The sequence below is a fragment of the Globicephala melas genome, chromosome 14, assembly GCF_963455315.2.
Source record: "Globicephala melas chromosome 14, mGloMel1.2, whole genome shotgun sequence".
NCBI classification, from domain to species: domain Eukaryota; kingdom Metazoa; phylum Chordata; class Mammalia; order Artiodactyla; family Delphinidae; genus Globicephala; species Globicephala melas.
Window position 1 is genome coordinate 84,969,469 of NC_083327.1, and position 18,151 is coordinate 84,987,619.

At 42.8% G+C, this 18,151-nt stretch overlaps 1 protein-coding gene and 1 long non-coding RNA gene across 5 annotated transcripts in view; one reads left to right on the forward strand and one right to left on the reverse strand.

Annotated features, from left to right (window-relative positions):
- The first annotated feature begins 2,448 nt into the window (after nt 1-2,448).
- LOC132593338 (uncharacterized) lies at nt 2,449-8,331 on the forward strand. The gene is made up of 3 exons (XR_009558644.1): nt 2,449-2,559; nt 6,174-6,404; nt 7,266-8,331. It is a non-coding gene; the product is annotated as an uncharacterized lncRNA (long non-coding RNA).
- A 1,956-nt stretch (nt 8,332-10,287) lies between these two features.
- PDE10A (phosphodiesterase 10A) overlaps nt 10,288-18,151 on the reverse strand; it is a 584,018-nt gene continuing 576,154 nt past the window's right edge. For all 4 annotated transcript variants that reach the window (XM_060283260.1, XM_060283259.1, XM_060283262.1 and 1 more), the window contains 3 exons: nt 18,051-18,131; nt 15,511-15,599; nt 10,288-13,498 (listed from right to left, as the gene is read on the reverse strand). In XM_060283260.1, coding sequence (XP_060139243.1) covers nt 13,381-13,498; nt 15,511-15,599; nt 18,051-18,131 — 288 coding nt within the window. In that variant the 3' untranslated portion in view covers nt 10,288-13,380. The remainder of the gene's footprint in view (nt 13,499-15,510; nt 15,600-18,050; nt 18,132-18,151) is intronic.

An 18,151-nucleotide genomic window follows, 5' to 3' on the forward strand; every position in this document is an offset into this window, starting at 1 on the left:
TGCCTCTTTCTTTAAACAGCTTTGATATGTAATTTACATGGTGTACAATTCACCCGTTTAATGTTTACAATTAGATGCTTTCTAATATAGTCACAGAGTTGTGCTTTTTTCACCTAAAACAGTCACACTTTTCCATTTTTTTAATGACAGTGGCCCTTTGAGAAGACCAGGCCAGTTGTCTCATGCACCGTCTACTTTGAGGTGTGCCTGGTTCTTTCTTTTGTGCTGTGGTTGTTTTGTGCTGCCTGCCTTATATCACCTACAAAGTGGAAGTGAGTCTAAGGCCCAAGTATATTTAAGTCAAAACATCTTGGTAAGTAAGAGTCCTTCACGGGTGGTGATCTGTACTTTCCACTATGAGTAATGTAAAGTCTGATCACTGCATCTGGAGGGGCGAACACAGTATCTTGTTACTGTGGTGATGCGTTTTCCCTTTGTGATCAGCAGGGATGCTGCGCGGTAATGCTTTGAGGTCATGAAGCCGCCCGGTTTCCAAGAATCTTTCGCATCCGGGGATATTCCTCGCCCGAATCAATTAGCTCCGAGGGGTTGCAAATGGTTATTTCCACTTTCATGTCATCCACACTGATGAGATGCAATTCTGTAAAAAGGGCTTTCCCTCATCAGTTTGGAATCTCATCTCCTAAAGAGGGAAGTATTTTATTCTTACCTTTAATTGCCTCTTTTCAAGAAAGGAGTTGGTATTGTGGTCACCTCCAAAACTGCCTATTGGATTTATTCCTTCTTTTTGTTTTGAGGAGCATTCTGGACTTGTAGGTTTTTCTTTGTAATGTATCCAACGTAACATAATCAATTACACATTCTTTTCCGTAAGTTTTATTGAAATATAATTAATATACCATAAGATTCACTCTTTTGAAGTGTCTATTCAGTGGTTAGTGCTACATTCACATTTCAGTGGTTTACAGTATGTTCATAAAATCGTGCGGCCATCACCACTGTCTATTTTGAGGACAGTTTTTTTCGTCATCACAGAAAGGAACCCTCTACACACTGGCATCATTCCTCATCTTCATGTCCCCCAGCCCCTGGTAACCACTGATCTAGTTTTCTATCTCTATGAATTCACCTCCTCTGAACATTTTTATATAAATGAAATCATACTGTGTGTGGTCTTTTATGACTGGCTTCTTTCACTGAACATAATGTTTTCAAGGTTTCACCCACGTTTTAGCAGGTCTCAGCGCTTCATTCCTTTTCATGACTCAATAATTTTCCATTGGGTGGATGGACCACCTCTGAGTATACACTCACCAGTTAACAGACATTGGGTTTGTTTCCACTTTTTCAATATTATGAGGAATGCTGCTGTGAACATGTGTGTACAAGGTATTGTATGAATAAGTTTTTATTTTTCTTGAATATGTAACTAGGGGGGGAATAGCTGGGTTATATGGAAACTCTAAGTTGAACATGTTGAGGAATGGCCAAACTGTTTTCCGAAGTGACCACACCATCTTACAATCCCACAAGCAACGTGTGATAGCTGTAGTTTCTCTACATCTTTGCCAAACACTTGTTATTGTCTGTCTTTTTGGTTTTAGCCATTGCAGTAGCAGTGACCCGGTACACTATTGTGCTTTGGTTTGTATTTCCCGAACAACGAATGACGTAGAACAACTTTGTATGTGCTCATCGGCCATTTATATATCTTCTTTGGAGAAACATCTATTCAAATCCTTTTCTATTTTGAAATTGGATTGTTGTTTTATTGTTGAAAGAGCTTTTTATATATTTTGGACACAAGTCCCTTATCGCATTTATGATGTGTAAATATTTTCTTCCATTGTAGGGGGTTGTCTTTTCACTTTTTGTCCTTTGAAGCACAAATATTTTTAATGTTAGTGAAGTCTGGTTGATCTATTTGTTTTATCGCTGATAGTTTTTGTGTCATATCCAAGCAACTGTTACCTACCCCAAGGTCACTTGATCAGGAATCTGCTAAAATGCCACCTCATTAGAGATATCCCCCCCGTCCCTCACCCCCCGCCCTGCTTTTCTTCCTCACAGCTGTCACCATTTGACACGTTATGTACTGTCTGGCTTGCTCGCTTCTCATCCGTCTTTCCACACTTGCATGTACACTCCTTGAAAGCAGTGTTTCTCTTGTTTTCATTCGTGGCTGGATGCCCAGTGCCTGGAACAGAGCCAGACTCGCGGTCAGAATTCACCACAGCCGGGGAAATGACAGCAGAGCTGTTCGAGCGCCCGAGTGGCAGTACCACTGGCCAAAGCCTCCGGAGCAGGGCAGTGTGCAGCTGGATTCTGCAGCGCACATTGGAAGGAGGCAAAAGGGCCAAAACAAAAGGCAGCACACACATAAAGAGCAGAGATCCGAGGAGGACTCTGTGAGCTGGAGAACGATTTACAAATAACAGTCAGCGCCCTGATTGATAGAAGAAAGCACCGTCGTGCTGTGAGGGTCCATGTGAGGGTCCATGTGAGGGTCCATGTTACGTGTCAATGCCTGAGCTGCGGGGACCAGATATTCGGCTGAACAGAAGTCTCGGCGCATCTGGGAGGCTGTCGCTGGATCAGGTGAGCATTGGAATCGGTACAGCATCAAGCGGATCACCTTCCCTAGTGGGGGTGGCCCCATCCAAGCTGCTGGGGGCCGGAATAGACAGAAGGCAGGGGTGGTGGGGCTGCTCCCTCTGCCTGACCCTGAGCCTGGACGCTGGTCTTCTCCTGCCCCTGCAATGAGACTGACACCATCGCTGCTCCTGGCTCTGAGGTCATAGGACTCAGACTAGAATTTAGAAGCTAAGCCACCAGCTCCCCTGGGTCCCCAGCTTGCAGGCGGCAGATGGTGGGGCTTGTCAGCCTCCGTAATTGCGTGAACCAATCCTTCGTAATAAATGTGTGTGTGTGTGTGTGTGTGTGTGTGTGTGTGCGCGTGTGCGTGTGTGTGTTAGGGTCCTACACAGAAACAGAGCCAGCGGGATATATATAGACATTCGTACGTACGTACAGACACGTGCAGGTGTATAGCCCATTGGCTCTGCTTCTCTGGGGAACCCTGACTCATCCTCCTGGGCTGACTCAGTTGGACCGTGAATGTTAATAGGATATTGAATAAAAGTAGCACTTTTATTCTGAAAGAGAAGCAACTTTTACAAAGGGAATTTTAACACTTCCCCTAGTGAGGAAACTCCGCCTTGGTGACAGCACCGCATTATGATTCGTCAACACTGTGACGCACAGACGCACGTGTTCACTCTAGTAAATTCCATGTCACTCTCAGGCCAACGCTGGCAAAGTAGAAGTTAAATAAATCTCTAAACTATTGGAACGAAGAATTTGAAACCCAGAATAAGCTATATCAAGATAGCAAAGACACATTTCACTGGCCCTGAATTCAGTGAAAAAAAAAAAATGTAACTAGTTTTCTAGAACTGTATTTAACGTGCCTTGATTTCCTGATTTGTCCAATGTGGAAAATGAATTCAGGCATGATGGGGTCAGTTGTAGTAAACTTAGTGTGTCCTGAAGTCCCTTGGGTTTTAAATCAGTCAAATTAAAAGCCTGTCTCCCTGCTCCATTCCACCTGAATTCTGGGTGTGGCTGCAGGGGGTGCGGGGTAACGGGGTGGGTGCTGTCATGCGGGCTCAGGAGCGGGCTGTGCTGGGTTGTAGCCTGGTTGGGGGGTGATGGGGGAGCTATGGCTGCTCTCTCCTGCCTGGTCCTTGCCCATCTGTGCTCAAGGATGTCCCCTGAGCCAGTCTGTGCTCCTCTGGCTGGTTTCTCGGAGGCAGTGTCCCTCCCCTTTACCCCCTAACCACTCAGCACGTGCTGCCATCACAGGAAGGAGGTCCGCAGGGCTGTGACACCCCCAGAGCGGGGCTGTGACCCCCAGAGTGGGGCCGTGACCCCCAGAGCGGGTCTGTGACCTCCCCAGAACGGGGCTGTGACCTCCCCAGAACGGGGCTGTGACCTCCCCAGAGCGGGGCTGTGACCCTCAGAGCGGGGCTGTGACCCCCCAGAGCGGGGCTGTGACCCTCCCCCCAGAGCGGGGCCGTGACCCCCCCCACCAGAGCAGGGCTGTGACCCCCAGAGCAGGACGTGGGCTGTGTTCACCCTGCGGCCCAGGCAGCCCGCCCCGCAGGCTGATTGAGGCTTCAGCTGCGGCCTGCACCCACTCTCCAAGCTCTAGGAAAAAAGTGGGCGCCAGGATCCAGTTGACCAGATTCCACAGAACAGGTCTGGGGTGAATCCCCCCCTGCACGGTTCTCACCTGGTGGAGACGGCACGCTGACAGCTCGACAGCTTTCTTCTCCACAGTCCGTCCTCCCCGGGTCCATGCGACCCTCAGTACCGGGACAGAACGGTCTGGGGACAACTCTTTTCAGCCGAACTGTCAGCTTATAAACACCCATAGAAGCGTTTCTCTTAAGACTTCATCTGAGTTTCCCCGTGTGATTTTGCAGATCGACAGCTGAGTGCGGTTTCTCGCCTTTGAGTCCCCGTTCAGGTCCTCACTGAGGGAGGGCAGGGAAGGAGGTTTGCTTATAAAGCACCATGTGCTCTGGGGCCGGTCTTCACGGGCGCCTCCAAGGTTCCACGTGTCTACGTTAGTCAAGAGGCGCCCTTTACCAGCAGGCAGCGAAGCCAGGCTCACCCAGGACGGCAGGGTGCTTGTGGGTGGGTCTCTGGCCCTGGACGAGCCCAGCCTGCTTTCTCTTTCACCAGCTACTTAACTTCCTTGGGTTTCATTTTCCTCACCTTTAAATGGGGGCAACAGCATGCATAATTTATAGAATTGTCCAATACTCAGTTGATCCAAGTAGTACCTAGAGGGCCAGACACATAGAGGGCCAGGGCTCAATATATATTAACCTCTGTTATTTCCGTCTGGGCTTGGGGTGCGTCCCTGTCCCGAGTGAGCACAGTCAGGAGGGAGCAGATCACTGAGCGAGAGGAACAGAGATTCTTGAACAGACGAGGGAACACTCGTGCCTCTCAGGATGCACTCAGCAGAAGCCAGACGGAGGTTATCCCGAGAGAGATCATTATGGGGCGTGTTCGTGAGAGGACACGTGGGAAGAGCCAAGAACAGGTGCGCCTTGGGATGACAGAGCCACGGAGACGGGAGGGGTAGGAGATGCACCCAGAGTGCCAGCTGATGACCCCGACAGTTGGTTCTCTAGTAAGTACAGGCCCAGCAGAAGGCCACCGGCAAATTCCTATGGGGAGGATGTCGAGAATTGCACGGGCTCCTGAGCCAAGTTACACTGTTTGAAAGGAGACTAGCTTAAGCGCAGGAGGCCAGATAGCGTCCCGATAGGTAACTGAAAGGCGGTCCGATGAAAGAGGACGTGGAGGTACCTGTGTCGCTGCAAGTACAGAACTAGCGTCTCGGAAGAAAAATCATCAAGCTACAGATATCAGGACAACTTTAGCAAAAGCTCTCTGGCAGCCAGAGCCGTCGGGCAATGGTCTGGTTTGCATGATGGGAACGTGTTCTCCACCCCTGAAGCGGTGTCCACTTGGAGGACCATCTACCAGAGGTGGCGAGTAAGTGACCTCGAGTTGCTGGTGGAAGGTCAAACCAGTGACCCTCAAGTCCAAACTCTGACAGTCATAGTTTCACAAGGACAGAATTCAGTTTACCAGGAAGGCTTAGGAAACAGGTATTTTGATGCATGGCTTCTTTAGTTACTGCCAAGTAAGCAGGTAAGTGTTATTTTCTTACCATACATTAATATAATAATGTATCTTAGTCATTCTGGGTGTTAAAATGTTTGACTTTTTTGTTGATGACTGAGCATTTACCCTATTCTAACAATATCGTTCTGAGCAAGAATTCTACCTAATTAATGACACGGACATCAACAAGGCCGACATTATCGAAATGTATACCGTTACCAAATAAATATTTGGAAGTTGGTGTTTCAAACAAACGCCTGGTTTTCTTTTCTAGTCCCTTTCCTTTCTCCCCTCAACATCAATCGAGGACAAATCTCAACGGCTCCCTTTCACGTGATGGTGGGAGAGGGCCGTGGGGAGGGTGGAGAGGTTTCTGTTTCATCAGGCTCCGTCCTCTTGCAAACCGCATCATTCGTGTATTATTTGGAAGATTTAAAAAACTGTCTTGTTAAATATGTGAGATTCTCAGGTCAAAAAATACGTCGTTTCCCTTTTGTCTCTCCCAGAACTGGGCCTCTGAAAACAGTCATCACAGGAGGGGACAAGGGCACAGCAAGTCACAGTAAGGTGACAGAAGGCCTCGGGGAAGGAAGACTTGCGTCCTGCCCTTGACTCCCAGCCGCCCCTCCCTGCACTTCCCGGAACATCAGGCGCCCGACACACTTGCTGAAAAAATGTTTGCTTAATAGTGTTGTGTTTTTAGGGTTCCTCTGGTGTGGAAATAGCTCTCGGTTATGGTAAGTCTGATGGAAAAGTCAAACCTGTGTAATAAAGATAAGGGTTCAAATTCAGATCAGCCTTACAGAGAACCAATCTGCACGCTCGATTACCAAATAAGTTTCTGGAGATATTAGCTCATGAAATTTATTTTTAACACAGTAAACATTTGATACAGTTTCACAGGAAATGAATATTGAACAAAAATCTTGTCTACAACATGCACAGTGCTGTGCACTCGGAGAGCAGTCCATTCGTAAGAGTTTGGTGTGCAGAATTCCATTTTAAGGTCTTTCTACGTTCGTCTACTTAACAAGGAACAAGGCCGTGGACACCCATGTTTAACAATGCAACAGGTCTTTATTCCAGGCAACATTTATTTCATTCACTCCCAAATGTAGCTCTAATATGTGTTTGGTTCGAGAGGGTCTTGGGATGCGATTCAGCTTTAACATTCTGGTCTTAAATAGTTATCATTTCCCTGCCCACCTGACGGCAGCAGAGAGTGCCAAATAAACACCATTACTTTAAGCGGAGTTTTAAAGATGAAGCCATGAGGATACTGTGAGTTGAGCTGAGAACATCTTTTTTTCCTAGCAGAGAGAATCCCAGCGCTTAGTGTAAACACGCCCGCCCCGTGGAGTCCTTCCCACTCTTAAGCCATGTGGGCTTGGACTGGTCCTGGGAGCCCTGCCAGCGGGGAAGCTGTTTCAGGAACCAGCCTTGGCACTGGGGCTCATGAGTTTTGTAACATGAAGCAGTCTTTCTAAAAGACCACACTTTTCCCAAAGAGTCTTTTCACTTTTAAAATGACACAGTGGAGTTAATACAAATCATCGTGTAAACTTTAACGTTTTATGTTGTCTCATCCTTTCTGCTAGAAAATGGCTGAAGCAAACATCCCACGTTGCTCCAGTGTGAACTTGGTCTCTCCTCTGCAGACAAGCCTTGGAGTGTTTGCACATGAACTTTTATGAAGCTGCAAATATCTCTTACCTTCCCCACACGTGAGAACAAATGATAAACGTGAAAGGTGATATTTTAAAAACTCTTGTATTCAATTATTCACACCGAAGGATAGCCATTAAAATTATGAACATCTCTACATATATTTCATGTATCATACATATATATATACTTTAAATGTATAATTACATATCAACAAAGGTTTCTTGCTGCTCTAAGCATGTAAGTAAAACAAAGATTTTGCAAAGTAACACCCATATATGCATATATACTGGCTGTTTGAATTATGAATTTATTTACAACTTGCCTAGGTTATAATCAGTGATTATTGTTATATTATACAAACATGACAGTAAAGGTTTCTTTTAAATACAAAGACTGCAAATGAATACATGAAAAAATTACACACATGTACAATATTTATAATTTATAAATGCAAAATTAAGACCTCTTTAAATTATTGCACTTGTGCATTTTACAAAGTTTTTATATGTCATACATATAAAATATTTTTAAATTTATAACTTATTAACTGTAATGAAGTTGGACATTGTTAACTCAAAATTCCTTCTCCTTCCAAAAGTGAGCCCATTAAAACTTTGGATACAGATCCATTGACTCTACGAATCAGCTTATCATGAGTGTTGTATTTTTGACAGCTTGTAACCTGTATTCCACTCCAGCAGCTTCTGGTCAGCAAGGAGATTATCACCAGCAAACTCTTAGTTGCCTTGGCTAGGCAGGGATAGAGGATCTCCTTTGTTCATAAGGACTTGTAAAAAAAAAAAAAAGTCACCCCTTCTTTTCAGAAAGAGTCAAGATGCTGCATTTCTACAAATTTTGGTAACTGTTTCACAGTGTTCTGGGCACGCACACTTTTTCCAGTGGGTCACTGGGTGGGTTCTGGTGAACAGGTGGGGGGTGTGGTATAGAAACACCTTCTACAACGACATCTACTCTCAGTGTGCACACTAAGTGAATATAAAGGGCATACACCAGACAACAGGTCATATGGAGAAGAGTGTTCCCATATGTCGTTTACACAGTATATTTGCGATACGGCACAGGACTGGGAACTAAAGAAAAAACAAAAGCTGCAATGCCCAGGATAGGGTGATATTTTAGGTGGACTAGGGTACTGGATAACACACTTTTAAAACTTATCCTGCAATAGGAATAAAACCTTTCCACTTAAGCTTCAGTGAATGTACGTTCCTCAAAAGTACTAGCTGAAACTTGACGTGTGGAAACCGATTACCCTAATTGGCAAGCGTGATCTGGCTGGAAGTTTCGGCCTGGGTCCTGGGGTAACGCTAACCCGTGCCCAGCAGAGGTACACGCAGGTCTGCACCCTCTCAGGGCGGTCAGCTCTGCAGGACCTTCCACTGTCAGTCAGAGAAGGGAAAAGCTTAGAGTTCGGGTGAAGGTAGTAATACTTCTTTGGATTTCAAATGTGTTTCTTGTCTTTCACTTTGTCCCATCTTTTCAATTTAGAACCAGAACAGCATCAAAACTGTTTTCTTCCTTTTTTTCTATTCTTATCATCACATAAATGTATCTAGTGCTTCAGACAACCAAAATATCCAGTAAAAAAAAAAAAAAAAAAAAAAGACGGAAAACAAAAAGTGTAAGCACTGCATTGGGTATCACTAATTTAAACTTAAGTGCTTAAAGAAATTGGCAAAATGTGTATCAGGATAAATACTTAATGCAAAGGTAAAAATATACTAGCCATGCACTACAGACAAGCCTGGGGAAACCATCACTCACAGCATACTCGGCTAATTTACATTTTACAGTGATTTTAAAATCAGATTAATACTTGCAATAGAAGGGATACACTAAGGTGACTAAATGAATATGTTTTTAAAGAATTAAATCCTGAATAAAATCAGCCAAGTGTAGAAAGCAAATACATTTGAAATATACAAAGATAGAAGTGATTTTCAAAATCTAAATCATGCATATGTACCTGAAAAAGCCAACAAAATCACATCATAATCAGTGTCACAGTTCTTGGAAGTTCTTGCAAAAAAGACTGAATCTGAACAGTTCATCGGTTATGGTCACAAGGGTGACTGGGAATGAAATAAAATAAGGGATAGAAATCTGATAAGGAGAGAATGATCCTAACTCATTCCACTTGATAACATTAACCATGGATGTGTCCCTTGAAATGTTGTTAATTATAGTTAAGCAAGAAAGCAAAACAATGAATATATGAATGAAGAGGTAAGATTACAGAGTTTAAAATAAAGGCACAGGCCGAGGGGTGGTGAATCACTTAGTCCTATTAAAACTCAAACCCTACTCTGGGTTAAAAGACCAGCAACATAATACTCAAAACTAAATCTATTAAGCAATCCAGGAAGCTAAGGATTTATGCATCTATGTGTATCATGTACAAACATAGCTACTGTGCTTGAATAGACCAAGAAAGCAAAACTCACTGCGGGTGACTGCATAAAAGCATGCTAAAGAGAGGAAACCTACACTGAGCGGATCTAGTTCTGAATTAGCTCTGTTTCTGCTGCTGTGAGAACAAGTCACCCCGAGCAGTACCGTGATCGTCTGCACAGATGCTTTTCCATTGAAAGAAGAGTCAGGCTGGAGGACAACGGTGTGTGACTAATTCAAAACCTGGTCTCTCTTCCAACATTGGTTTCTCACGTGCTTCTCAGAAATAACTAAAGCTGGGAAATGGATCACAATTCCTGCCCTAGTAAAAGGGTCATTTGTGGGCTTCCCTGGTGGTGCAGTGGTTGAGAGTCCGCCTGCCGATGCGGGGGACACGGGTTCGTGCCCCGGTCCGGGAAAATCCCACATGCCACGGAGCAGCTGGGCTCATGAGCCGTGGCCACTGGGCCTGCGCGTCCGGAGCCTGTGCTCCGCGGCGGGAGAGGCTGCGGCAGTGAGAGGCCCGCATACCGCAAAAAAAAAAAAAAAAAAAAAAAAGGGTCATTTTTTAGAATTCCTTTCCACATTAATTGCATTTAAGATTTTCTATTTAATTAAATCACAACTAGTAATTAATCAGATACTTGCATTTTTTAGAATTTTATTCCGCTGCCCAAGTTCAATAGTTCACGTTGTTAGCATGCATTTCCAAGAAAATTTCTAGTTAAAAAATATATTCACTATCTCTGAATGGAATAATTGCATTTGATGATAAAACTGTATCTATTATAAATCAGCACAACCAATAAAAAATTTTGCAAATCAAATATTCTACATATACTCACAGCTGATTACCAAATTTATACTGAACAGGGAAACTTTGGCCCAATATAAAATACCACTTTAATGAGAAACTCACCAAAACTTTTGGCCATAAAAACCATCTGCCTTTTAAAGAAAAAATCTGGGGAAAATACGAAACAGAACTCAAAAGCGTGTCTGCTAAATAAATCCGCCGAGATACAAAATACTCCTAACTGTGTGTTTTCCAAAACAGATTGTTAACTAAATATCACTGCATCTGAGGCCCTTTCATTTTAGGTAAATCTATGATTCCTAAGTCAATCTTACACATGGTAAAAGTAATAGTAACAGTTTACATTAGAATACAGTCCTTTGTTCAAACTTTGCTTCTATTATGACTATTTCACAAGAAATCAACCAACCGATAACTCCATACACGTTTCTTTGGGAAACTACTGTTCAAAGTACAGGTCACACAATGCAATACACCTGGGTATGCCAAAATAAGATACTTTTCTCTAATAATCATGTCAGAACAGCAACCTTAAAAATGCAAACATAGCCAGAGCATTTCCTCCTCCGTGACTGTTGTCTGTTTCAAGAAGCAGAATTCATGCACTCTTTTAAAATCCTTTTAATGAAACAATAGTCTTCAATGATATTTCCTTTCCCCTTGCAATTCAGTCTCCAGGTTCAGTTAGATGACCTAAGTAACTTTTGGGATTAAAGTTGAATCTCATGGGTCCAGTTTCATACATTTGGCTGTAGAAAGCTTGGATGTATGCAACTTTTTAGAATTCGGTTCTGTGAATACATTAACATGAGAAAGGACTCTTTCTAGTCAGCCCTATATCAAACCACATACATTTTCCAACATGAAAAATCACTTTTTGAAGAATGGGGCTGATTTTTACTTTTCAAAGATGTGTTTGCCTCTCTCTCCCTTTCTCTCTCTCACACATATGTGTGTGTGTATCTACATACATGTGTGTACCTACATGAATGTCTGTGTGTGCACAGCTACATACATCCGTGTGTGTGTGTGTATCTAGCCACGGTGGTATTCTCTCTCTTTTGTTATTTCATTTTACCTCGTATTGTATAATTATAATAGCAAATGGAGCTCCATGTAAGGAAGATGGCAACTTTCAGAAGCCCATAAGGAAACTGAACACACAGTGTTAATTTTAAAATAAGAACTATGTTTATGTATAGCTAACTCTGCTGCAACACAAATAAACCATATTATAGAAACACCTGATTTCATCATTTTTGCAAAAACCAAGCTCATATGAACAACAATGTGTATAGTATTGGATATGGAGAAGAATATTTTTAAAAATTTATTTTGTTGAAAGTAATATTCCAGCTTCCTGCTTCGAGGATCGCGGATAAGCCATTTGTTATGGCTCAGCCTAGCGCTTCTGAGACTCTAATTCCTTCAGGTCAGGACTTGCACAGCTTCGGAGGTTACCATGTCATTGTGCTAAAAATCTTTAAAGCATTAACTATGCACCAGAAGTGACTGGTTTATAATCCTTGTAGGAGGGGGTCCAGACTATTACTTTTGTATATTTTTTCAAAACATTTACATTGTAGAGTAATATGAGCCTACCAAAACTGATACAGGAGAGACTCTGCAGACGCAGGTGTCTCTGTAGATATCTGACCTTGAGCAGAGCAAAGAGAACAGAGATGGGCCCCGAGGCAGCTGCCGAGGGCAGAGAGCTTACGAAAGACCGTCGAGAGCGCACGAGCACGAGGGGAGTACGAACAAGAGCTGAATGTGCGGCTTGCAGTGGAGACTCCGGGAGGCTTAGATGTTACGGTTTAATTGACTTTAGGAGAAATGTATGGTCTTGTCATTAAATAATTTGTAGAACAACCCTTTCACTTGGAATGTGAGCTTAAGATTTTGCAATGACATCGAGTGAAAACATCGAAGAATCATTGTTAAAAATTCACATTTGACATCCGTAAGACTTGTCCGTTGAAAAAAAATTGTATGCCTTGCTTTTATTTTGTTCTTTATGTAAAGGGTTTAGGAAATTTGCCAAGACTACAATAAAGAAAAAAATCAAGAAAAAATATTCTCTGACATTTTTGGAATTGATACCTGGATTTCTGAGATTTAGTATGATGTATACCTGCATCTCGTCTCAAGGGGACAGAAAATCTGCTTCCTTTAGTGTTAAATGTATTCATCTAAGCCCTGTAGTATAAGCTTGCAGAACACGCTTTAAGTCCACCTAACTTCTAGTTCATGCGGCTCTGAAGAAGGATGGATTTTCCATCACTGATTGCAGAAAGGCGCTTCTTACTCTGTAACCTCGATGCCACGTGTCTGAGGCTGTCTGCTATGATTCACGCTAATTACAAGTAGGTCACACATGAACATCCACAAGAGTAACACGTAAAAGTTCCTATTTATAACCAACAACATCAAAGCAACACTGGTGTTAAAGCCAAAGTACAATATCCTAATAGTACCGTTTTAACCCTCACTGGAAAGATACAGTGGAAAAGTACCCCCTTCCGAACAATTGTCCGTTTCCATTAAGGCCTCAGCTATATTAGCCCATTAGAAAAGGCCAGTTCACAAGGAGTCACTGGGGCTGCGGATTTCTGGTCCTGGCTGATCACCGTCTGTGACGCAGTACAGAGGAGCCTGGCAGGGAGCCGTCTGCTGGATGTGTTTACTTGATGGTACCTTCTTGAAGAGGTCTGCATCCCAGTTACCAGGTGTAGGTTCCCCCCACAAAAATAAAAGGAAGAAAAGTCAAAGAAGCAAGATGAACATCTTCAGGTGGGAGGGCTCAGGGGCGGCCATCAGTCATCGATCTTCACGGGCAGCTTCTCCGAGGTCCCCTGGGCCGCCGGCGGGTTCGAGATCCACACGGCACTCTCCTCCCCTCGAATCACCTTCTCCCACTGGCTCAGGTTATTCCTGGAATAAGAGACACAGCGACAGGGGCTGTTTCAGAAAGGATTTCTGGACTCTGTCCCAACAATCATCCGCACCATCCTGTGGCATAACTCAGCCTGACGGCTTTTGGGTGTCGTTTTGACTCTGGTGACCTTGACTATAACCAGCTTGCAGGCTCCCAGCCCGTCCCCCGACTCGGCACCACTGCTCAGTCTCCTCAGAGGAGCCTCAACCACCAAAGCCCCGTCCCACCAGCTCGTTTCTTAGTTGCGATTCACTGGAAAGGGGACTGAGCCAACGGGTGACCACCGAGGACATGTGGGATGGGAGGAAAGGGTGGAAGGGGGCCCGGAGCCGCAAGTTCATCCACCAACGACACCTCCGGCCAGGCCTTCCCACCCCATGGGGGGAAGCGTGTGTCCCCCCGGGGCGGCTCCATCCCCTTCACATGCGAGACCGGGGAGAAGCCTTATTTTGAACACCGTGTCATGTATTAGAAAGGCACCATAAGTTACACCTGCTACAAACTTTTAAAAGTTCCTCGTTACGAGGTTGTATTTGTGCTCCGGTGGCCTCTAGTCTCAAACACAGCCTCACTCCCCCACCTCCTATCTTCCCCTCTCAGTATCTGCAGCTCAAGGGCTGCAGCATCTTCCTCTCCTCCGATGGTGTGAGAACTCCGGCTGCCTGACCACCACCCTGCTGGCCCGGCTAACCTCGCAGAGGCCTCCTCGACATTTCCCCACCTTGCACCTTGCTTTCTCACACGCGAAGTCAAAATCAGAAGGGAACCTTATCAGTAGCAAACACAAAATTCATGCAAAGAAGACCTGCTAAGACACCTTTGGACAAAAGAAACCCCTAAAATATAACCTGAAAAATGTAACACTTTAGCGTTTGTCCTATGTCATCAGGTATCATTTTCCCAGAACCTGAAGAGATTTTTTTATATATTGGGAAAAAAACACCCACTAAGTTTGTTGTGTTTCCTTGGATACAATGATACATGATGAATTTTTCAAGTTTTAATCATATTGAAATGGCCTTTAAGGGATTATGCGGTTTAGCCAAGTCCACAGTAGCAAGAAGGCACGAAAACTGCTGAGACAGCTGAATAACAATCCCAGAGCTTGATAATAATAGCAAGCGTTCATTCTGCTGGTTCTAAATATTTCGCGCAAATACAGAGAATTTTTGGACAAAAAGAACTTCTGAGTAATGCCTGCATCAGGAGCAGAGAAGAAAGAGAATCACTTAAAAAGGAAAAAGCAGGATCTTTTAAAAATTTTCTTGCTTGTTAGTTTGTTTTCCTTAAAGAATGAGTTCATCAGACAAGTTTCCACAGCAAAGAATGGGAGCACACTAAACCCTCGGATTTTGTTTACAAATATCTCGTCACATGTCTGTTCTCCTCCCCTCAACGGTGCAACCACTCCAGCCCCTCAGTGTGGTTCTGGCTGAGTGGTTAGAAAAATCGTGTTGAAACCAATTCCCCTGCAGAGAATCAACTCACACAGCCAATGTTCATCACCGTTCGCCCTCCCCAAAGGAATTTCCTTTCAAAGTAAGATGAAAATCTTAAAAAATTTCCAACGTTCTTAGCTGAGTTTAGCCCTCCAAAAAGATGATGAGAGGACACAGAGAAATCTGTTCTGATCAACTGTTGATGGCTTGCATTTCTTTTGGGAAGAAAATGAAACTTAAAGAAGATGCCATTCAAGATTCCATCTCTTCCATTCAAATGATAAACTGTGTGATTTAAACTGGGTCCCTTTCCAAACCAGCAGCCCAGAAAAGACATTATTGTCTCCTTCAAAACAGCATTGGGCGGGGACCTCTGAGTCATAAAAACGAACAAACAAAACTTGAAAACTTTTTATGAATAAATACTCTTGATGTATCCTTGTTACATAGGCAAACACACAGCCCATTTATTGTAAACTGTAGTGAAGACACATATATACTTGGAGATAAAATCCTATACATTCTTATCTTTTAAAAAATAGCATCCCAGGTTGAACTACTGTGCATACCTGCAGGCTTTCAGGAGAGGCTCTGTGGGCGGGAGGATCTGGGTGAGAGTGGTGTAGCAGGGAATGGCCACGGCATTGTAGAATCCAAGCTGCCTCAGTGCAAAAATCACGGACAAGAAACACAACTGCACGTTAGCAATTCTAGTAGCGCTATATTCCTCAAGTGAATTTTCTACTTCTCAAGCCTACCTAAAAAACGAAATGTTCTGGTTTTGCTAAGTAATCTTTGGCTCAAGGAACACTACTGCAGATTACGGTTAAAAATTCATTGAAATACATTCACAAAGTAAAACATAAAAATTTAAAACATAGAAAGAAGTTAATCTAAAACCCAAGTACAATATTCAATGGGATTCTCTTTATAGATCAGTTATAATTCAGGTCCTATTTTTATCTCTGGTCAAATTGAGTACTTTAAGTGTTAAGCATTTCAAAGTCAAATCTGCTATTCTTCTACACGGATGACTCTTCACCAACTTAATACTCAGGAATCACCCACTGTTGGGTGTCTCATTTGTTACTCTTAGCTTTGGTACCCACTGGGTTTACTGAAATTTTCTTCATCTCCTTCCTCCCTTTTTTTGACCTACGACAAATCTCACTGACTTTATCATAGCCCTCTCAGGTAACAGCTCTCTCAATACGTCGGAATTTAAAGTTTTTAGTCTGTGATACTTTTAAAAATATATTAAAGATTTTATTAGGAATTATTCTGGGCCACTGTGCACATAAGTGATGAGGGCCCCAACTGGCCTTTGAAGGCCACATGGAAAAGAGCTGCTGGATGATTAACCAGAGAACACAGACTGTTTGGCTACAAATAACTGCCCTAATGGTTGACAACATGTACAAGATAAAACTGGCTCCTTAGATGAAGTGACCGGCAAACCATGGCTTACCGGTTTCTTAACTGAATTTCGGTGAGACACACCAGGGAATATAGAAGAGTCAAATATACTTGGTTCCTTTCTGCTTTCTCCTGGTGTAAAGTCTATCATCAGAGTCATCTTGCTAGAATAAATGCATTTCCATTTTTAACTTTACAGTTCATGCACAGACTTTCTTATGTCAATATTTAGCAGATGCCATGGTGCAGAAGGTCTCGAGAGAGAGACTAATTATTGGGAAGGAGAGTCTTTTATTTTTATGGCAAAGAATAATTTCATAGTAATCTCAAGTCGGAAGCAATATATTTGGTAAAGTACTAGCTGATCACAGAAATATTGTATTTAAAATTCTCTAATACTATAAATGGATCTGGGATTTTGGCAGAAACATACTACTCTTAGTGAAGTAACAGGAGAACAAAGTTCATTCCCTGGCGACATCTTCAGTTCTCTTACGCACCCTATTGGGATGAGTGCTCAACTATTTACAAGGAAAAGCTAACGTCATCGACTCCCTATCTTAGCCATATAACAAGATAAATTCCAAACGAATTAACAAATTAAATATAAAGTGATGAAATAAAAAAAATAACTGAAGAAAATATAGGCAAATGTTTCTATAATCTCAGGGTGGGACAGGACTTTTACAACGTGACATAAAAAGCAGGCACAAGACAGGAAAGGATAATCACTGTGATGACCTACACGGGAAAGTTCCACAAACAATGTTAAAATAAAACTAAACTGCACCATGCGTGGTAGGTATGTCAGTACACAGTCAGCAGAGACGGAAAGTGGGCCTCCTGCTAGAAGAACTGGTTAAGGATACGAACGAGTGAACTGCTCCCCAGAGGCAATGATGGCGAGAAAATCACGCCACCTCTTGCTGGGCTGTGCCCTCCAAGAGCTGTGGACAAGCTTAAACTTTTGTATTAAGAGTTAATAACTTAACTTTAAATAAATAAAGTAGGAAAATTTGAGAACTTATCCAAAACCTTCATCTTGTGAATTTTCTGAAATGTTTTCTAAACTGAATTTTATATTATTTGTCCATAACTAACATCCTTATTATGATGTTAGAAGATTGAGAGTTTAAAAGGACCATAATAAAAGGAATATATCACACCACACATGCACACATGCAAAACTAACAAGGCACAAGAGCTCTCGAAACATAAAAAATTAACATAAATTATGTAGTAAGACCTGAAAAGAGAATAATTAGTGCCAGTTTATGGTAAGACAGAACTCAAAATGTACTAAAATATATGCATTATTTGTTAGGAAAAGTGGACCTAATCAAAATCTATAATGTTATTCTCCAAAAAATATCTTTGTACATTTGATGACAAAATATTTTCTGCTTGTTAAAAATATCAACAATTCAAATTCATCCATCCCCTCTATTTCAAGTAAGAAAAGAAAGCCTGCAACTGACTGCAATTTCATCCGTAGAAGAGGTGATGATGACAAAGCTAGCTGAGAATCCTTTAAATCCAGCTAGGATTTCCCATTCGTGGTCTTACTATCCTCCAAGTCCGTCTAAATGGAGATTTCAGGTGGTTCCAGGTCCTATAAGACTGCATGTGCTTTTTATTCATATCCGCTGTTATGGCCACTGTAAACGATTGGACTTTACAACACAATTCATACCTGGCCTTGTGGGACTTCGTCCTTCTTGTCTCTGTCCATCATGGGAATAGGCTGTATTCCCAGCTTCTTCATTTCATCACCCTGGGAGAAACAGGGGAAAA